We start from the raw sequence: 20,059 nt of genomic DNA, 5'->3' as shown, positions 1-20,059 counted from the left end.
CTTCCTTCTCTTGTTGCTTTCACTGAAATTTCTTTTAGGTTTCTGTTGATGGTTTTTTTTTATGTAAAAATTTATTAGTAATTCCTGTAGGTGTAGTGTGACTAAATAATTATATTTTTATTCATCAAACTTTGAAATTACATGTAATCTCTTTGTTTTGAAATAATTAGTATTTAGTCCAAACTATTAGAATTATAATTTTGATAATCATGTTGAACTTAATCAAGATAAACTTATATTTTTTAAAAAAATATATTTTATTTAAAAAAGAAAATAAAAATCGGTCCATCCCCCTAGTTTAAATCTTGTTTTTGTCATGTTCCCCTCCCCCTTCCTTAAATTATAAGAGCTAAATAACCCTAATGAAAGCTATTGGTCTTTGTACAATATTTGTTTTATTCCAATAAGTTACAAGAGATAAGGATGCAAGTTTGGCCTTGACGCCCAAATCTGCCCTAGTTCGCCTTGAGGTAAATTTAGTTTGGACTAAGTCTGGCGGATGCAAATGGACCTAATTAGAGTCAGGGTAAGTATTTGACAAAGTTGGCCCACGATAATGGACCTGGTTAGGGTTGAGTGTTTGACAAGGGCTAACCCAACCCTACCACTTAGTAAGTTAGTTTTGGCAAAAGTATAGCAATAACATGGAATTATGCATTGTTTTATTATTTTGTAGTTACGGTCAAGGTCAACGCCAAGATTAGGGTTAGGTGTTTAATCCGACCCAATTCATTGTGGTCTTATATGGTTAGAATTAGGATGGAAATAGGATATTCGGGATCAAGACAAAGGTTTTAAAAAACCCAGTACAACCTGACTTTGTTACAATCTTAACAAGGTCTCGTTCCTTTGTAGTTTTTGTTCCATGACATTAAGATTAAAAAAAAAAATGAAAAAAATAGGAAACCACCCCTAGAATAGAAGGTGATTCAATTTAAACTAATTGAGATAGTCAGATATTGAAAATATTTGCATTATTCCCATTATGCCCCTATTCTCCACTAAACCTGCAAGTAGACCTTCAACCCCCCCCTAAGTCATCGTTTATTTAATTTATTTAGAGGGCACAGATCACTAGAGGTAAATATCATTAGAGGTCATGTGGTATGTTTTAGTTAGAATTTATATTACTTCTGGGTTAGGATATTGTAATTAGTTTTCAACCGAGTCCATGGCAGGGTGCATAAATCTCCATCTTAGATCAATTGGTTGGTTAAAAATCACTTGCTGAAGAACAATGCTGCAGCAGGTGAGTAAAGCCCATCTAAAGCACAAGTTTGCAGTTGCAAATGGTCATGCTCGATCATGCCCTCCTACAGATGATGGAGCTGCCATTAAACTGGAAGATAGCCTTAATTTACTCTTCGATCTTGTTATGCTAGAATGTGTGTCGGCAACTCAACCCCAACCCAGGTAGAAGCTCTAGCCATCAAGTGGTCCCTAGAGGAAGCCAAAAGCTTAAACACAAATAAAATCATCATAAAGGGAGAAAATCAAGCAGAGTTATGCAGATCTTAGCTTCAAATTCCCAAGTGATCCCATGGAGAATTACTAACATCATCAAATTCCCTAGTAATTTCTTCATTGAAAGCAGAAAAATGTGCATGGCAAAAAGTCTTGTTAGTGGGCTACTGATTTGAATCATCAAACAATATCTAAATGAGGAAATTGCACTCACACCCTAAAATGGAGGCCTTAAAGCACTGACACCCCACTTTATGTTTAAAAAGCATAGAGACCCCAAAATTGAATTGTTATTGGATATATTTATCTAATTTGTCACTGAAAACCTTTAAGACATTGTTTATTATAGGGATATTTTTGAAAGAAAAAAAAACAGTGATATAACTATTTTCAGCGATAAATTTGATAAATATATCCAATAAAAACTTAATTTTGGGGTCTTTTTGCTTTTTAAATATAAAGTGCTTTAAGGCTTCCATTTTAAGGTGCCAATGCAATTTACTCTATCTAAATTGGATCATTGGACCCAACGCTACATGTTATCAAATCCTTGCTTGGAAGCATTTTGAAGATTTTATTTCAATGTAGTTAATCAGTTTAGTTACTTACCATACATTTTTGTGTTCAATGTTCGTATTTTGGCCCAACATTATATATTGTTAAAGTCTCTGCTTTGAAGTCTTTAGAAGATCCTATCTTTTTCGGGTTGTACTTTACAATGTAGTGAAAATCATTGATTCTCGGCTAAACAGAGCACCTCTAGTTTGAATTGCTTATATCAGATAGATACCTAAGAGTTTTTTTCAAACTATTTCCAAGGCAATCAAATTTTCCTTATGTCTAATTTCTTTTACTTTGACCACGTTTTATAAAATTACTTCAAAACTGAACGTTAATCTGAAATATTCTTGATATATAATTCTACATAGCAATCATATAGATCCAAACCACAACTAAACAGAAATTAGTGATATTGGTTCTTTTTCTTGGGTTTTGTTTGCTTAGAATTCTTCTTTCCCGTCTCCTACGGCAGCTGAAAAGTCTCTGTTGCTTTGCTCTGTAGCAAGTAGCGGTAATTAATTAGTGACTTGGTCATTGGTCATCATCTACCATCACAATCCCAAAACATCTCCAAAATAGGCATCCTTAGGACCTTTATTATCCCTCTCTGTTGCTTATTGAGCACCACCATGTGGCATGTGCAGGGCAAAATGCTATTCCAAGTCAATCAAATTTTCAAGGCACGAAAGCAAAAGGAAACCAATTTTTTTACATGCGTTTTATGCAATATTTAGGTGGAAGACTTCAATAATGATAATTTTATGCTTTTTTAACTTGTGTTTTATAGCAACAAGACCTGGGTGAAGATCTGGTCTGTCGTCTTTCTAACAAAATAGTTGATTCTCAGGTAAGTAGAGCACTTTTAGTTTGCTTATATCAGATAGACAATAAAGGGTTAGGCCTATGAGTATTTTTCAAGCTACTTCCAAGCCAATCCGTGTCTTTCATTTCCTTCAATAATTTAACTAAATTGATTTTTTTTTTTTTTTTTAATACTTCAAAATTGAGTTTCTTGACATTAATCTGAAATCTGTTTATAATTGTACCCCAGAGATATTTAGATCCAAACCACAACTTAACAGGATATTAGTGATCTTGGTTCTTTTTCTTATTAGGAACGTTTGGTTGGCAGTGGTGTAGTGACGTCCTCTGCTCCCCTGCCTCACGCACAACGTTTGGTTGGCAGTGGTATAAGCTAAAGTCTCTCTGGGGTCTACTTGGGAAGACGACTTGAAGTCCACCAACCAGAATGGCAGCTATACGTACTCATCTACATTAAACGTTTGGAAGGTTACGTTCATCTGAAAATTAAAGACCAGTGATCGATTTTATACCACATTTTGCACCATTACTAATAATGACCAAGTCACCCACTCTGATTTAGACAGCTACTGCTTTTAATACTACCGCTGGAGACGTGGAAGAGCTGAAGACCAAACAAATAAAGAGCGTAGGAGGCGTAGCAGTAGAAGAAGATGACCCACTGCAATGTGCAATGTGCAATCCAATCCAAGACCTCGTCTTCGATTGTGAGTACTATAGGCCTACGCTAATTTCTCTATAAATTACACACTCAAAGTTGCCTAATACCACACCACCAAACTGCAAACCACAGTGGAAGTTACAAATGGCTCATTACTCCAATACTAGTACTACTCCATCCTTGTTTTTCTTCTTCCCAACTCTCATAACAGCATTTCTTATTTGCCTTCTCCTCCTCTTCTCTTCATCTGCATTTGCTGTGAGAAGTAACACATCTTATTCTGTTCAGTCATCAACCCAAGCTGAGGCTGAGGCTCTCTTCAAATGGAAAGCCACCCTTCGAAACTACTCTCTTGCTGCTCTCGGTTCTTGGAACCTCACTTCCTCGTCATCTTCATCCTCATCATCAGCGTGCAACTGGTTTGGTATAACTTGCAACAATGTTGGAAGCGTCATTGAGATTAACCTTTTCCAAACAAAGCTGCAAGGTACACTTCACAACTTCACCTTTTCTTCATTTTCTAATCTCCTCCGTCTTAATCTCAGTGTCAATCAACTCATTGGACCCGTTCCCTTCGACGTTGGTACTGTCACAAAGCTCATCCACCTCGATCTCTCCAACAATAATCTTTCCAGCATGCTACCTCATTCTCTGGCTAATTTGAGTAGACTAGAGACTCTCTACTTGTATAAGAATCAATTATCTGGTCCAATTCCTTTAGAAATTGGGGGTATGGAAAATCTGATTCAATTGGCACTTTCTTATAACAAATTAAATGGTCCAGTCCCTCGTTCTCTAGCGAATTTAAGTAGACTACAGAAGCTCTTCTTGGGTAAAAATCAATTATCGGGTCCAATTCCACCAGAAATTGGAGATATGAAAAATCTAATTGACTTGTCACTCTCCACAAACAAGCTCATTGGTCCAATTCCTCATTCTCTGGCTAATTTGAGTAGACTAGAGACTCTGTACTTGTATGCCAATCAATTATCTGGTCTAATTCCTCCAAAAATCGGAGATATGAAAAATCTAATTGGCTTGGAACTCTCCATAAACAAGCTCATTGGTCCAATTCCTCATTCTCTGGCTAATTTGAGTAGACTAGAGGCTCTCTACTTGAATAAAAATCAATTATCTGGTCCAATTCCTTTTGAAATTGGAGAGATGAAAAATCTGATTGAGTTGTCACTCTCCAAAAACAAGCTCATTGGTCCAATTCCTCATTCTCTGGCTAATTTGAGTAGACTAGAGGCTCTCTACTTGAATAAAAATCAATTATCTGGTCCAATTCCTTTTGAAATTGGAGAGATGAAAAATCTGATTAAGTTGTCACTCTCCAAAAACAAGCTCATTGGTCCAATTCCTCATTCTCTAGCTAATTTGAGTAGACTAGAGAATCTCAACTTGCAAATGAATCAATTATCGGGTTCAATTCCAGAAGACTTAGGTAGCCAAGCGTCCCTTGTGAAGATTGAATTGTTTGACAACTTCTTATCTGGAAGCTTACCACAACAAATATGCCAAGGAGGATCACTTCAACAATTAGCGGTTGCAAACAATAGCCTCTTGGGTCCTATTCCAGACTTAAGAAATTGTACAAGTATAAGGAGAGTTAGACTTGATGTCAACCAATTTCTTGGAAATATAAGTAATAGTTTTGGTGTACACCCACATCTTAACTACATTGATATGAGTCACAACAAGCTCTATGGAGAGCTGTCAGCAAATTGGGGAGAATGCAAGAATTTGTCAGTGCTAAAGATTTCTGGAAACAATATCAGTGGAAAGATACCAGTTGAGATTGGTCAATTAATTCAACTTGGACGACTTGACCTTTCTTTCAATAGACTTGTTGGCGAAATACCGAAGGAACTAGGTAACTTATCCAACTTGATCAATTTGAATTTAAATGGGAATCAAATTTTAGGGTATATACCAGTTGAAATTGGAAAATTAATCAATATGGAGGTTCTAGATATATCATCAAATCAGCTAATCGGATCAATCCCTGCACAACTTGGTCAATGCTCCAAAGTGATCTCATTAAATTTAGGTTGCAACTCACTAAGTGGAAGTATTCCATCTCAAATTGGTGATCTAGTATCCCTACAAGTTCAGTTGGATCTTAGCCATAACTCATTAGGAGGAACAATACCAACAGAACTTGCAAAGCTGAAAATGTTGGAAGTTTTGAATTTATCCCACAATATTATCACAGGATCTATACCCCCTTCTCTTGAAGACATGTTTAGCTTGGTATCTTTTGATTTGTCTTATAATCAATTGAAAGGTGAAGTTCCTAATAACAAGGTTTTCCAACGTGCTACTTTGCCACAAACATTTAGTAACAACAAAGGGTTATGTGGTGAATATCAAGGTCTTTTTCCTTGCAATCGATCTCGCATAAATGAGGGATATAACAAACATAGAGATAAAGTCCTCATATCCATCATTGGTTCTTTGATAGGAATTGCAACCCTTGCATTTGCAATTGTTGTTGTCGTTTTCTTCTTGAAAAAAAAATATCAAAAAGGAAAAGCTGAAGCAACAAGAAAAAATCATGGCAATATATTGTCAATATGGAATTTTGATGGCAAGATTGTTTTTGATGACATAATCCAAGCAACAGAGAATTTTGACATTAAATATTGTGTTGGAACTGGAACTTATGGGAGTGTTTACAAAGCAGTCCTACCTACAGATCATGTGGTAGCCTTGAAGAAGTTTCATCCATGGGAAGGCAATGTGATAATTGATGAAAGCTTTGAAAATGAGATGCGTATGTTAACAAACATTAGGCACCGAAACATTATCAAACTTTACGGGTTTTGTTCACATCCACAATACATGTTTCTTATTTATGAGTACATGGAAAAAGGAAGTTTGGCACATATCTTGAGAAATGAAGCAATGGCAGTGGAGTTGGATTGGTTGAAAAGAGTAAACGTCATTGAAAGTATTACAAATGCTTTGTCCTATTTGCATCATGACTGTACTCCACCAATAATTCATCGGGATATTTCAAGCAAAAATATATTGCTAGACTTGGAACTTGAGGCTCGTGTATCCGATTTTGGTATTGCTAGACTCTTAAATGCAGACTCATCCAATGGGACGTCACTTAAAGGAACTCATGGATATATTGCTCCAGGTATTTTTTACGTTTTCTTTTTATTATTACTTTTATTGTAATTTTTATAGGCCTTCTTCATTTTTAGTATGATACTTAAGACATAGTGCTTATTGAATTGGGCTACTAAAATACCTATATATGAATATGGATAAAATAGTACATATATGTTTTTAAATCTCATACATCCTATTTAAATTTTAAGATTTTTAACGTATAATCATTAAATTCTTTTAAAAAAGTATATTTTAGTTTATTTTGGTCCTATTTATTTTAGAATTGTCATTGTATAGTATATTATGTAGTTTATACTACTTGATAAGTTCTTAAAGTTTCTTGAATAAATAACTGTTAAATTAGAATGGGTACAAATGTTATGTTTGATTAAGTGATTTAGTCGAAGAAAAAAATTAAATAATATCTCAAGCTCCTTAGTGAAACTGTAATAAAAAAATAAAAAATAAAATTTATTAGAAAGTTTTAAAAAAAAATGAAGGGGTTGGAAAGTAAATAAAAGTCATACCACATTATAGTTACTCATTTGGAGTAAAAAAGAAAGAAAACCCTACCACATTTCAAGATCTACCCTATTATATTTTATAATAAATTATTTTTCTCTTTAATTATTGGATAGAAAATATATATCTCTAAAGCTGCTATACTTATTAATTTTAAATAAGTCATAGAAATTATGTTTGAAAGGCTAAAGCTTCAGAATTTTAAGAATCATTTAATATCATAAAGTATATTTTAAAAATATAATAGAGCTAAGTCTTGAATGGTTAGTAGAATCCTCATATGATGAGGTATGACTTTTACCATGTTGATCCAAAATGTATTATTGTCATTGTAATTTCTTCTATACATAAAACCAAGTTTATCAATATATATAGCTGATAGAGATAAAGACATTTAAGCTTAAATTTTCAACTAGAATAAGCATTGAGATAACTTAATAACAATTTTATCCTTTTTAAAATACAAGAACGTATAGGTGGTCCTTAAGCAAGTTCTACTTTTTGCCAAAATGGCTTGTTGAATGGAACCATTAATTATGGGGACTAGTTGACTAATCCTTTATTGTTTTTTGAAGTTATATTTTGACTCATAATAAAAATTTGTTACCATGAACAGTAAAGAAACAATGTTTTACCTATGAAAATCATGTATAATATACTGAAATTATTGAATGTTAGGAACAAATTTCTTTCAAAACCATAAAGAGGTATCCATGAATCACATGTTTTTGCCGTAGACTCTATTGGATTGACTCCAATTTGAAGTATAATAGATCTCAACAATGTTACCTAGTAATATATGAACTATGAAGAAAAGCTTTGCAAAAAATTTTAGCCCATTGGGAATTGGCAACAATTAACCCTCTTAATGCAAAGGTCGAGGTTTGATTATTCTTGATGGTATATTTAAATTATAAAAAAAAAAAAAAAAAAAAACTACCCTAATGATGTAGTCGAAGTGCACATAAGTTGGCCAAGAAGAACCTCAAACCCTAACAAAATAGAAGAAAAAAATTAAACTATTACGTCTCTTTTTCCTTAATAATTTAAATAACCAAATTACTCTTTATTTTTACCACTTTAATCTATTAAAGCAATTTTCTTTTTCTAATTTTTGCTTTCTTTTTTTCCTTGTCTATAGAAACATATTGAACTTGATTAGAAACATTTTTTTTTTATTTCCCCTTCTTTTGTGTGAATTTTTTATCTGGATTTTTTATTCATATTTTCATTTCTCCTTTAGTGGAAATAAAAAAAAATATTCATATTATCATGTTTAATCGATTTTGATAAAATTGGGATGAAGAAATAAAGAATAATACATATAATTATATTTATTGGGTTTTACATGAAACGGAAGAAAAAATTGAAAAGAAATAAATTATATTTGTGAAAGAAGAAGAAAAAAATATAAAAACATTAAAATATATAGTGTTGGACTACTTAAATATGGACTAACAAAGAGTAAATCACTAAAAGTTTGAGTCTTAATTGCCAACTGGTATCTCTAGATCATTCTCTTTAAAAAACGGCGAACAAAGTTCAGGTAGAGGGGGGCAGTTTTCCTATGGAGCCTTACCTCAACAATTTTAGTTCGGAGGCTATTTCAATGCCCAGACCATTCTCTTTTACATATAAAATTTAAAATGTATAGTAATTTATTGTTTCTATTGTAAAAATTATTTGTTGTCATGTTTATACATTTTCACCAAGGCATTTTCTTTTTTCTCTTGCAGAGCTTGCTTACACTATGATATTAACTGATAAGTGTGACGTATATAGTTTTGGAGTCGTGGCCTTGGAAACAATTATGGGAAGTCATCCAATGGAACTCATCTCTTCTTTAACATCACCAGTTGGTCAAAAGATACTATTACGAGACATATTAGACTCACGCCTCATTTTTCCACCGAGTCAGAATATTGCAAGGCATCTTATTTCTATTGTGAGAATAGCAATTGCGTGCTTATGCAGCAACCCACGATCTCGTCCAACTATGCATCAAGTATCAAAAGAGCTACTTTTTTTTCGATCAACACTTGTGGAGCATTTTCAGTCTATTACTATAGGTGACCTGAATAACGTTGAAGAGTCATTCGACTAATGAGAATTAAAGAAATTCATTTGAAACTACTCTCAAAATTAGCTAAAAGCACTCAAGGTCAACTTTCTACCAATTTACGCTATTTAATTTCAATCTAGTTTTCAAGAATATATCTTCATTTATTTTTCCAGCATTTTTTTAGTTATTGAGTAATTGAGTTTCCACTTTAAACAACAAAGTGATTTTTATCTTTCCATTGGAGGTGAACAGAGGATGCAATAGAAATCATGATATATATATTTTATTCATGAGTATGGTATTGAAGGGGGACATTGACATGATAGTGACATTGCTCCATTATGGCTTAGAGGTAAGCTTTTGTGTGATATGTTAGATAAATGGTAGTGTTTTTTTTGTGTAGATGAACTGTTGACATCTATTCTAATGTAAATAGAGAGCACAAACGGGTGTTCCCAATACTCCAGCTAGAAATTCAAAGCTTGGCACTTGAAGATGTGGTACTCGAACTCACGGTAAATTGCTTGCTAGAATCCTGCACCACAGTTCCCTCCCTCTCTCAATCTTTTTTTTTTTTTTTTTTTTTTGGCAATTGGAAATACAAATATATTGTAGTTATAAGAAGAATGCTAAATAACCACCATTTTCACCCCCTTCCCCACCTCTATATCTAGGGAGAGCATGGCAAGAGGAACATTGTGGAATTGAAGCACCAAGCTGAAGAGTTAAATGACCCTCAAAGCAGGGCATTTTTCATAAGCAGCCTTCCAAGGGCTAGATCATAGGCTTAGAGTATCAACATACTCTCTACTTGAAACTTAAAAACTCTATTCCTTGTTATTATGTAATCCGGAAGTTTTCCTTGCTGGGCTTTGGTGCTCTCTTCATGGAACTCCTTTGGAAATGTATGTATCGGTCAATTAGTTGGGTTTTCATGGCAACCTTGGACTCCTTACACCCATTGTCATAGTCAATGCCCAACGATGCTTTGTTTCTCCATGGGCATGACTCACTTGAAGATAAAGTGCTTGGAGACCAATTATGTCTACATTGACCACTTTCATCTTAAATTTCATGTTTCAAAATTGTGTGCATAGTTCTTGGAGGCTGATTCCATTGGTCCTAACTATAAAACGCTATCTTGAGTGTGTTCAAAGGTCTAGGAATGGAAACAATGGGTCTAATAGGGTTTGTGGTTAGTGGTTTGTTATTTAGTTTGTACACATAGATCCTAAAGTGTTGCCGTTGAATTTCTTTGACAATGTATTCCTAACTAACATGTCTGTTTTTCAAGCATGTTATCATTTCTGTTTTTCAAGCATGTTATTGCTTCCGAATTGTTACTTGTTGAAGAGGTAATCCATGCTAGTCAAAACAAGTGGAAGCCTAGCCACTCCCTCCCAATGTTGGGTTTTAATTCTACATTTTGGTAAATGTCTATATTTCGCAGTTGTTTTAATCTATCTTTCGAGTTTACCTTATCCCCTTGTTATAAGTTCTCACATTTCATTTCTTTGTTTGTTGTCATATGCTAGCCTTGGTGCATGGATCATTATTGGGTAATTGCAACAAAGAAAGTTTTAGGATCTATGATATTTGAGTGACAATGATCAGAATTTCTCAAAAGCTGAAAGGCTCATAAGATGGGAATCCCACTTCTCTGCTTTTATGTCTAAGTGGTAAATCTGCCTCCTCATTTGTGCACCTATGATAGTAGTTTTCTTCTCTCCTAATGTATACCCTTTTCACTTGTCTGACTTATATTCAAAACTTGCATTAGGGCTTACTAATTTACCCACATCGAGTAAGGGGATACAAGGATTTTCACTTGCCATACCCTACCCTAACCTTTAGGGATAAATGGTTAACATTGGTTCCTTTGAATATTGTTGACATCTCTTAAATTTAAAGATGTGAAGTTGGAAGTATTTTCTGATGCCATTCTTGCGGTACTCAAAACACTCGCAAAAGATTTCTACCGTTGATCCCTTGAAGATTTTATCACTTGGTTCATGGTAATTTCCTTTGATTGGTACCCTTCTTCGAACTCTCCTATCCCCTACTCCCAGTCTTCTATTTCTTTGGTTTCTTAAATGGATATATCAAACGAGAATGCTAACACCCTTGATTCCTCCTACCTTCTATTTGTCCCCCTCTTTATCTAGTGAGGGCATCACAATGGAAGATTGTGAGGTTGATGAAGCAATATACTGGAGAGCCAATTGACCCTCAAATGAAAGACATTTCATTAATATATAACTACTCTATCAAGTGCAAAATCATAAATCCAAGGTATGTGACACTGTCTACATGATTTGCAATCATGATTTATTTCTTTTTGTTATGTATTTCATCTATGTTCCTTCCAAATCTTTGGTGCTCTCTTCAAGATAATCCTTTATAGCCATGTAATTGGTTAATGACTTTGATAGTCATGAAATCAAATCCGCGTTAGTCTTCAATTATCCCAAACACACTATCTTTAATGGGTGTGACTCATTAGGAGACAATTAATCCTGAATTGGCCATACACAGTGTTGTCATCCATATGAACCCATATGTTTTACCATGTATGTCTCTCAACTGAATTTCACTACTAAACAACTAGAGCACTGATGGGATCAAATTCTGAATGCATTGGAAATTTGATTGCCTTGGTAAACATTGGTCCCTTCCATATCAACACCATACTTGGAAACCAAAATGTCTGATTTACACTCAAACCCCCTAAAATTTGTTGTTTTTGGATCCAAAAGACAGATTTGGATGTTCTTGGAGACATCGCTAACTCCACATTTTAGAACCCTATCTTCAGTTACACTACTGTTGTTTAGTGTTTTAGATCTGACTATTGCTGCTTCTGATTCTTAATCTACGTATTTTTGTATGTTCGCTCAAGTTGAGTGACTTCAGTCTATATTCTATTAACAGTTCATGGTTCTAGAACAATATTATTCCAACTAGGATCTACTACTTTGAATCTCACCATTTGTTTTGGTATATAGACCGATTTAAAGATCAAATTAATGTAGATAGCAGCAGCTGTGCTTTCCTTCTTTAGGACTCTCTCTGGTTTTCCCTGCTTGAATACGGTATCTAGTCATTTCCCATTGGTGTCTTGTTTTGTGATGGAGCGTCCTCTAACAATCTGAATATCAGATTATTTAGAGTCTTGAGAGATGAGAACCTCAGTTCTCAAGCATTCAGAGACTGAAGGTTCAAAGAATTTGGTAGGGGCTGCAACAGATCTCTTAAAGAGAGGGAAATACGATCGTCCAATTTTTCATTGATTTTGGAATTCAGTTCCTATTTCAGGGGTTGTGCTTTTGTAACTATGCTTCCATATAGTTGGAACAGTGTTTCATTTGCAGCAATAACTGTGCTCTTTGCTTCTTAGTTGTTTAGTTGGCTGCTTAAAATATTTAAACTAGACACACTGAATTGTTAATGGATGAGTATCAAAGGTAGGAAATGCTGATGAGTATCCTTCATGGGGTTCAAAAGTAGGGGTTTGTCCTTTTTAAGTTCTGTTCCATCACAGAGTATATGCTGTCATCTTTTGAGTACTGAGGAATTCAATTATCATCTCTTTTCCTGTTTGGAGCTTTACATTAAAACTTATTCAAAATATTTATCTATGAGTTGCTAATATTTTCCCTAAAAAATAGCTAATTATTTGAAATTTCTAATGGTTAATTAAGAAATTTTCTAAAATTTAATAAAGTTTGAGCTTGGTTGACAAATTATTTTAAAGGATTTGGATTTTCTTGTGAATGTTGTGATTCTATTATTCTTTGTGCTGTGACTAAGTGACTAGTGCATGAAAATGGAGGAAACGACCTTCTTCTAGGCTTCCAAATATAATGATCTAAATGGGTTCTTTTATCTTTCTTCTCCCATGGTTGATCTGTAGCAGGCTTTTTTTTTTTTTCCTTTTACCCCGACTTTAAGTCGTAGTCTTTTTTCTTTTCTATTAAACATGAAGACACAGCCACAAATGCTTGGCCTTTTCTTAGAGAGTTTCATTTCATTTAAACAACATAGCCAAACTGAAATATTTATCTCTCTGCTTTATCTCCTCGAACCTTTTACCCTTTACCCTTTAGTTGTTAATAGACTTTCCAATATTATATTAAATGCAGAGACTCTCATATGAGTTTCTTAAACTTTTTTATTACCAGTCATAGTAATACTTGTAAGCCAAAATGGGCTGCAAAATAACTGCTATTAATTGAACTTGCAGGGATTCTTAGGTGCATGGGCTCTTGCTTGCAGAAGTACTACACCTTCCATCTTGAGCATTCCAGCAAGACCTTGTTAAATCTAGTGCAATTTTATGGTCCTTGTAGATCATCTAAAACTACTATCTAGGTACTTAACACTGCCCATGCATGCAAAGTTCTTATCTTTTTATTTTTTGTTGTTTAGCTCTGTCTCTAAATTATGGTGTATGAGCTGCAGATTTCAGGAAAGCTAATTGCTCCAATTGAAGCATCACAATGGAAAGCTTGTGAAACAGGTTCCTGGATTGCATTTAGTTCCGTTGATAGATTAACAATCATTGGATCATCCCAAGTATTTGGTTTTCCTGTCTCCACTAGCTATATGTTTTTTTAAGGAAATGAACAATTATCTTCCATGTATCAAATCTCTTTATACTCATGATCAATCTGATTTTTTAGGGGATGGCCATATTTCAATTGAATACGGAGCTCTCACATGGTTATTATTGGAATTAAATGTGGTCCTAAACATGGAATAAGGTGTTTCATCTGAGCTTTATTTCCTAATTGTTTAAACAAATTTAAGTATGACAATGAGTTCTTGAAATTTTATGTGATCTGGAAATAGGGTTTTTCAGGATTGGATCCTAATAATCTTTTTGTTGCATTTACTAGTATTTGAAGCTTAGGGGATGATTCTTCAGAAGCTCAAGTAAGAGAGGTTCATGTTATGACAAGTTTTAGAAAAAGGTTAGCAGAGGAGAATTTGAGAAGGAAACAAAGACATTATAGAGACTAAGGAAGAGGTAGGGAGAAACTTCTTGTATATTGCCTGCCTCTTTATGGGGTTTTGTTCTCTCTTTATACATTATTTCATTCATGCCGTTAGTAATAGAAATATCTCTAACAAACATAGTCCTTCAGGTATTCTGGAACTTTCCTTGCCCTGTGTGATCCCCTTAGGCCAGTGATCTGGTGTCCATGTGTGATCCTAGTGTCTCCTCTATGGCAATCTCATGGTGCATATCAGTTCATGACTCAAATTTTCAATTTGATGGAACGATGAATGGAGCATAGATAAAGACATGCCAGGTAACAAAATAGAGACTTGCCTGCTTATCCTTGTTATGCTACTACTATGATAAGCTATCAATGATGTTCATAACTCTCTCTAGTTTCTTATGAGGTCTCTTCTTGTTTTTCTCAAGCATGTAGATTTTTCTAGTGTTTAGCTAACTGATGCTTGCAACATCATTTACATGTGTGCTTTTGAACTCGCCTTGATGGTTTGGGTTTTTTGATCGTGTTCACCTCCCCCTTGCATGTCTGATCCTTTTGTAAGCTTATTTATATAATAGCACTACATAAGAATTTGGTTAGTTGAAGTTTTCACTAATATATTTTTTGAATTTCAATTTCTTATCTAAAAACTTAATGTTTTGGGAGGTGAAGGAAGTCTTAATGAGCAACAGCCTTTAAGACGGTTGCATTGGCTGCTAGTGTTCAGAAAATGAATGATCCTCCTGTTTGGTTTTGAAGATCATTCATGAACATGAAATTATCATACTGAAACAATGTTTTGAATAGGAATCATGAACATGATGCTTTTGCTAGATAATTTATTTGTCCACAATTTGCTATGGTTTTTGTTGGGGGAAAAAATCAATGCATAGCAAATAGCTGAAATCCATCTGTTCAGGTTATAGCCAGATAAAACTTGTGTTCTTTCAGATATATTTTCTCTCTTGAATTTTGGAATGTCTCCTTATCCTGTGATTCTAGAAAGTTGTTAGTTTTCTATGTCTTAACCCCTAGGCCTTGGAGGTAAGAATCCTATTAGAGAATATCAATACATACCTTTACTAGATCGTTTTCCGCTGATCCCGCTGCTTCTTGTGTAGTTTTAAGAATGACTCAGTTCACATCTTTCTGAATTTATGTTTTGATTTTGTAGCTAGATAGATTTCTGTTTTGATTTTGTAGTCCTTGTTGACTATTTTAGAGTGATTAGGAGTTTTTTATGAGCCAAATTAAAAGATCTTGCTTTATTGACCCTCATTTCAAATAGGCTACATCGGAGATGTATTAGAGCTAGAGTGGGAGATGAGTCCATCTTCTTCCTAACTCATTCATCTTCGTTTTCAAAACTTGGGTGATACCATGTCAAGAGGTTATGTCACTAGCACTGAGCTGCATAAGCTATCTTAGGAAAGGACTGAGTGTAAAAAAAGGATGCTGACGAGTCTGAGGCAGGTTTGGAAGACTTGAGGTTAGGATTGAGAAAAATGAAGCCAAATTTGATAATTTTGTCGGAGTTATTTCCATAAAGTATATCGAAAAGTTAGAATATCTTAGCTATTCCACCATGTTACAGTTTGAAACGTCCTTGCAATTTTCTACATCTTAATATCCTTGTTCGATCAAGAATCCATCATCAAATCTTTACTGTGAGGTATTTAATTGATGTATTTTTAATATTTCTTCTTCGCTTAATATAATGATCTTTTTAGCGGAAAAAAAAATCTTTACTGTGAATTTTCTTTTTCACAGTTGTTTGGATTTGGTTACTGAGGACCTAACTCATCAGAGAAGTGATCTCCTCATATTTGCATTTTTAGGAAAATAGGAGAATGTTCTAAAATGTTAAGCAAACTGAGAACAATCAGCTATGTATTTTGTTTTTGGATTTTGAATTATTTTATTGGGTGTGGTGTTGTACAACATGTGTTGACTTCTTTCTTTATTAAGTTGCTGAAATAACAAATAGCATTGTATAAAATTATCAAGTGGATGAATGGGTTTAAAATAGGATTGCTGGTTTTTTGCCATAATTATGATTATAGCTTCTTTTGTTTTTCTTTTCTTTTTTTTTAAATATAAAATTTTTCCATTGCCCCAACCTTGCATTTTTTTGCACGGTTAAAAGTATCGCCAAAAATGTTTTACCAATCAATGCCTAAAAACCATCGCCTATTTTCCGTGACACTAGTATAGACGATAGATGTGGTGACAGAACAACAATTGTTGGTCTTTATTTTTGGCAATGGTTTTCATATTGTTTGCGACGCTTTATAACCATCGTCAAAAAGGACACTTTTTTGTAGTGCCCTTTTGTTGCACATGCCTATTCTTGCTTCTTGTTGTTGATTGTTAGTGAAGCAACTCATGCTGATTGAATCACAAGGGTGCCATGCTAGTTCCTCCCTCCTAGTTTGGGCTTTAAGCTTTATACTTGGGGTGATTGTTTGTTTTGTGAGATGGTTATTGCACTTGTTTTTTAGCTAATGTGTTACTTGAGAGATGGTATGCATTACTCTTAAAGTGTTGAGTGGTGCCATCAATGTTGTACACTTATTGAACGGCTTATTCATGAAGGAAATAAATGTAGGCTTCTAAAGTTTAATTGATTAGTCAAGGTTTCTAAAGTGAATTACTCTAATTGCACTCTTGCCCTTCCCATAAAGTTTGTACATTTATTAGTGGACCTACGATCGATAAATCAATCTTATTACAACAAGATTCATTAGAACCTAGATTATCAGAATAGACACAAAATACTATAGAATTACGACCATCACTTGTATATTGTTATGTCTAACCATTTTTTAGACTTTTGAACCCATGCAGATCGCATTAACTAGGGTCAACTGGGTTTGGCTTAGTCCTTTAACCAGCTACTTGGCTCTCTTCGGAATTCAGTCTTCGAATTGACCCCTTAGCTCTCCTCGGAATTCAGATTTCAAACTAGCCTCTTGTCTCTGGACTAAGCTCTCGATACTCCTCGGAAAAGGGTTACTAGCCCAGCAACATGGTGGGAGTTATTTTTCAGACACGCCGCTCGGCACATCTCTTGGCAACAACTTGTGGGTGAGATCCTACTCATCTTTATACAACTGTAGGCATGCTAAAGCATTAAATTCAGAATTTAATGCAACGTACTTATGCATTTAATGCTTTGCGCTTATCAAGGGAAAAGCCAACAGGGAAAATTCCTTTGGGAATTGCTTCTAGTCACTTTGTCAGGGGTTAAAAGCCAAAAGTGTCACATCTAGAGTCAGAGATATTTTAAGCATTCTTATGTGGTGCATGAGTCCAGTAACTTCAAGAACAAGCAAGCCAAACCTTTTCCTTGGGTCTCCCTTTGGGAATCAAATCAAGCCATCTAATGCTTATCATCAATCTTCCCCATGGAACCTTCTTTTTGGTACAAGAATGATCACTTATACCTCCTTCAAGTAAGTGAACACAACCAAAAAAAAAAGCAAGTTAAGCCAAACCCTACTTCAGAGACAAGAAAAAACAAGCCCAATTAATTATGCATTATATATCTCCAACACTTGCTCAAGAGTCTTTGACCTCTTTGGGAATTTACTCTTACCTGTGAGGAACTATGTTATCCAGAATTTGATTAAAACATCGGAGACGGCTTCCCATTGATAAGCATGCATTTATCATTATTTATTTTATTTAATTTATCATACTTGGTTAATTAAAAGAGAGCTAATTGATTATTTTTGTGTATTTTTCAGGAATAAGGTGATTTTGGTTCTTTGAGATAATGTAGAGCAAAGTTGGCAAATATATTAGACATTGGAGGATTTTAAATCATGGGATTCAATCTTGCTGCCCAAGAAATCATGAATGCTCATATTCAACTTAATTTATGCAAGGAGAGCATGAATCTTAGCCAAATTGGAAACAAGTGGAGGTCCAAGGAACAAAATTGGTAATAAGATCTGAAAATCGGGTAAACAAACCCACCTTGAGTATTTTGGACATATCTCTCTCGTATGAACTTGGAATTTAGTGAGAAAATATCTACAACTTTCTAGTTTTGAGTTTTTCCAAAATCTGAACGAATAAAGGTTGAATTGACAGGTAAAGACAACGAATTCATTTTGTGCGGGATACAAAAAAGAGAAGCCAACCACAGAGAATAAGAGAAGACGGAGAACACAAATCTTGGCTCTCATCTCTCTCATTGCTCAAGAAGAAGACCACATCCCTCTCTCTTTCTAAATTTCATCTTGTTTTATGAACTTTGTTCTAATGAGTAGCTAGTTCCTTTTCTTAGGGATGTAGATGAACCATGCTTAATTTGATTGTTCTATAGCTTCTAGTTGATTGTGTTTGAGTCTAGCCAAAGATGTTCTATAGCTCAGCAAAACTAAGTGTGCCAAGCTTCAGCGAAGGACGATAGTCTTGCGAAGATAGGGCATACCTAGGAAGACCATCCTTAATTTGCTTTAAAGTGTAGAGTTATATTGGTTAGTGAAAAGCATTGGGGATTCGAAATCCCAAAGATCTTCATGTATTCATAATTAAAGTTTTTGCATTAACTAATAGATTTAATTTAAATTTAGTTTTATTGAATTCAATCTTAGTAATTTTGCCTTTTAGTTCCCCATAGATCGACCCCGTACTTTCTGCTAGCTAGATTAGTATAGGATTTTATTTTTGATTGGTTAGCTACACAATCACCCGTCCATAGAGGCAACTCGCTCTCATGAGTTTTCTTTGGTCTACAGATCCCAGGTTTGACATATTATGTGGTTGAACCGGAGCTGATACATTTTGGAACAACATTTGGTGCCTTCTGTGGGAAAGAAACATCTTTTATTTCTTTCCTATGCTTTTACCCTACAATGCCGATGGTAAGGAAATTCAGATAATAACGGTTCAAAGTCTTAAGGACATGGATGAGGTGGTAGAAAAAAGAATCAAAATACTCAAAAGGAGGGTACTTCTAAAGAAGTTGTTTCCTTGTCACCACCCCGTGAAGACCAAGAACAAGGAGCTATTTTCAATGGAGGAATTCCCTTGTAGGGAATGACCTCAACCCCCACATATGACTTTGTTCAGGCTCAAGCCCTAGAAAACAAGATGATGGAGATGACATCCACCTTCCATACGATGGTGGCCAAGTGGATTCAACTCATACCTCCCAGAGGCCTTGCAACTCTTCTAAAGATAGTGGTCCCCTTCCCTGTTGATCAGCAAGACAAGGCCCAAGGAGTTGGAGTAAATGTGCTCCCCACTGACTCTGCAAAGATCAAAGAACAACAAAGAAGAGTCCAACAAGTAGGGAACCCCCGTTCTGTTTTCCAAAGGTTGGGAATGCAACAAGTCGAACATTCTTCTCCTAATGCCTCCTTAGCTGGAAGACTACAACTTCCAAAAGGCAAAAAGACTTAGAAAGACCATAGTGTGGAGTCATCTACATCTGTGAGGAACGAGAATCTCTACTAGCAGATCCAGTCCATGAAAAAATGTTTGAGCAGGCTAGACCAGAGAATCCCTGGTGAGATGCAACATGTACTCTCACAATACCCTTTCATCCCAGAAATTATGGCAGCTCCTTTTTGTACAGATTTTTGAACCCCTTCTTCTACTATATATAATGGATCGGCAGATCCCATGATGCTCATCAATCATTTTAACTCTATTACCATGTGTGGTGGGGTGATGCCATCAAGTTTAGATGTTTTTCGACCTCCTTAACTTGCCTGACAACCACTTGGTTCTCTCATCTGCCTAAACATTCCATCCACAATTTCAACAAACTGAGGAATGCTTTTGCTGCTCAATTTAGAAGTGGAATCAAGAAAGAAAAGACTG

At 34.9% G+C, this 20,059-nt stretch overlaps 1 protein-coding gene across 16 annotated transcripts; it reads left to right on the top strand.

The window, feature by feature from the left end:
- The first annotated feature begins 3,603 nt into the window (after positions 1-3,603).
- On the top strand, positions 3,604-19,281 carry LOC149007678 (uncharacterized). Of its 16 annotated transcripts, none has more exons than XR_016175154.1 (11): positions 3,604-6,659; positions 8,893-9,317; positions 9,471-9,733; positions 9,893-13,589; positions 13,680-13,793; positions 13,901-13,981; positions 14,117-14,247; positions 14,366-14,533; positions 17,069-17,308; positions 17,971-18,188; positions 18,320-19,281. XR_016175154.1 is itself a non-coding variant. In XM_089166418.1 (2 exons), the coding sequence occupies exons 1-2, from the start codon at positions 3,653-3,655 to the stop codon at positions 9,258-9,260; spliced, it is 3,375 nt and encodes a 1,124-aa protein (XP_089022544.1). In that variant the 5' UTR covers positions 3,604-3,652; the 3' UTR covers positions 9,261-9,766. The 16 variants fall into 16 exon arrangements, 1 of the variants encoding a protein (XP_089022544.1); XR_016175152.1 differs by having other exon boundaries at positions 8,893-9,570; positions 9,655-9,733; XR_016175156.1 differs by having other exon boundaries at positions 8,893-9,733; positions 9,893-10,647; positions 10,754-13,589.
- The last annotated feature ends 778 nt before the right edge of the window (positions 19,282-20,059 follow it).

Source organism: Hakea prostrata, chromosome 8 (assembly GCF_041222555.1).
Source record: "Hakea prostrata isolate BN-2017 chromosome 8, UWA_Hpros_2, whole genome shotgun sequence".
Classification (NCBI taxonomy): Eukaryota; Viridiplantae; Streptophyta; class Magnoliopsida; order Proteales; family Proteaceae; genus Hakea; species Hakea prostrata.
This window is presented reverse-complemented; position numbering and strand designations above follow the sequence as displayed.

Excerpts from the sequence above, each read along its gene's own strand:
- LOC149007678 (XM_089166418.1), top strand. The coding sequence starts at position 3,653 with ATGGCTCATTACTCCAATACTAGTACTACTCCATCCTTGTTTTTCTTC. Across the intron at positions 6,660-8,892 it reads TCATGGATATATTGCTCCAG|AGCTTGCTTACACTATGATA; the intron begins GTATTTTTTACG and ends TTTCTCTTGCAG.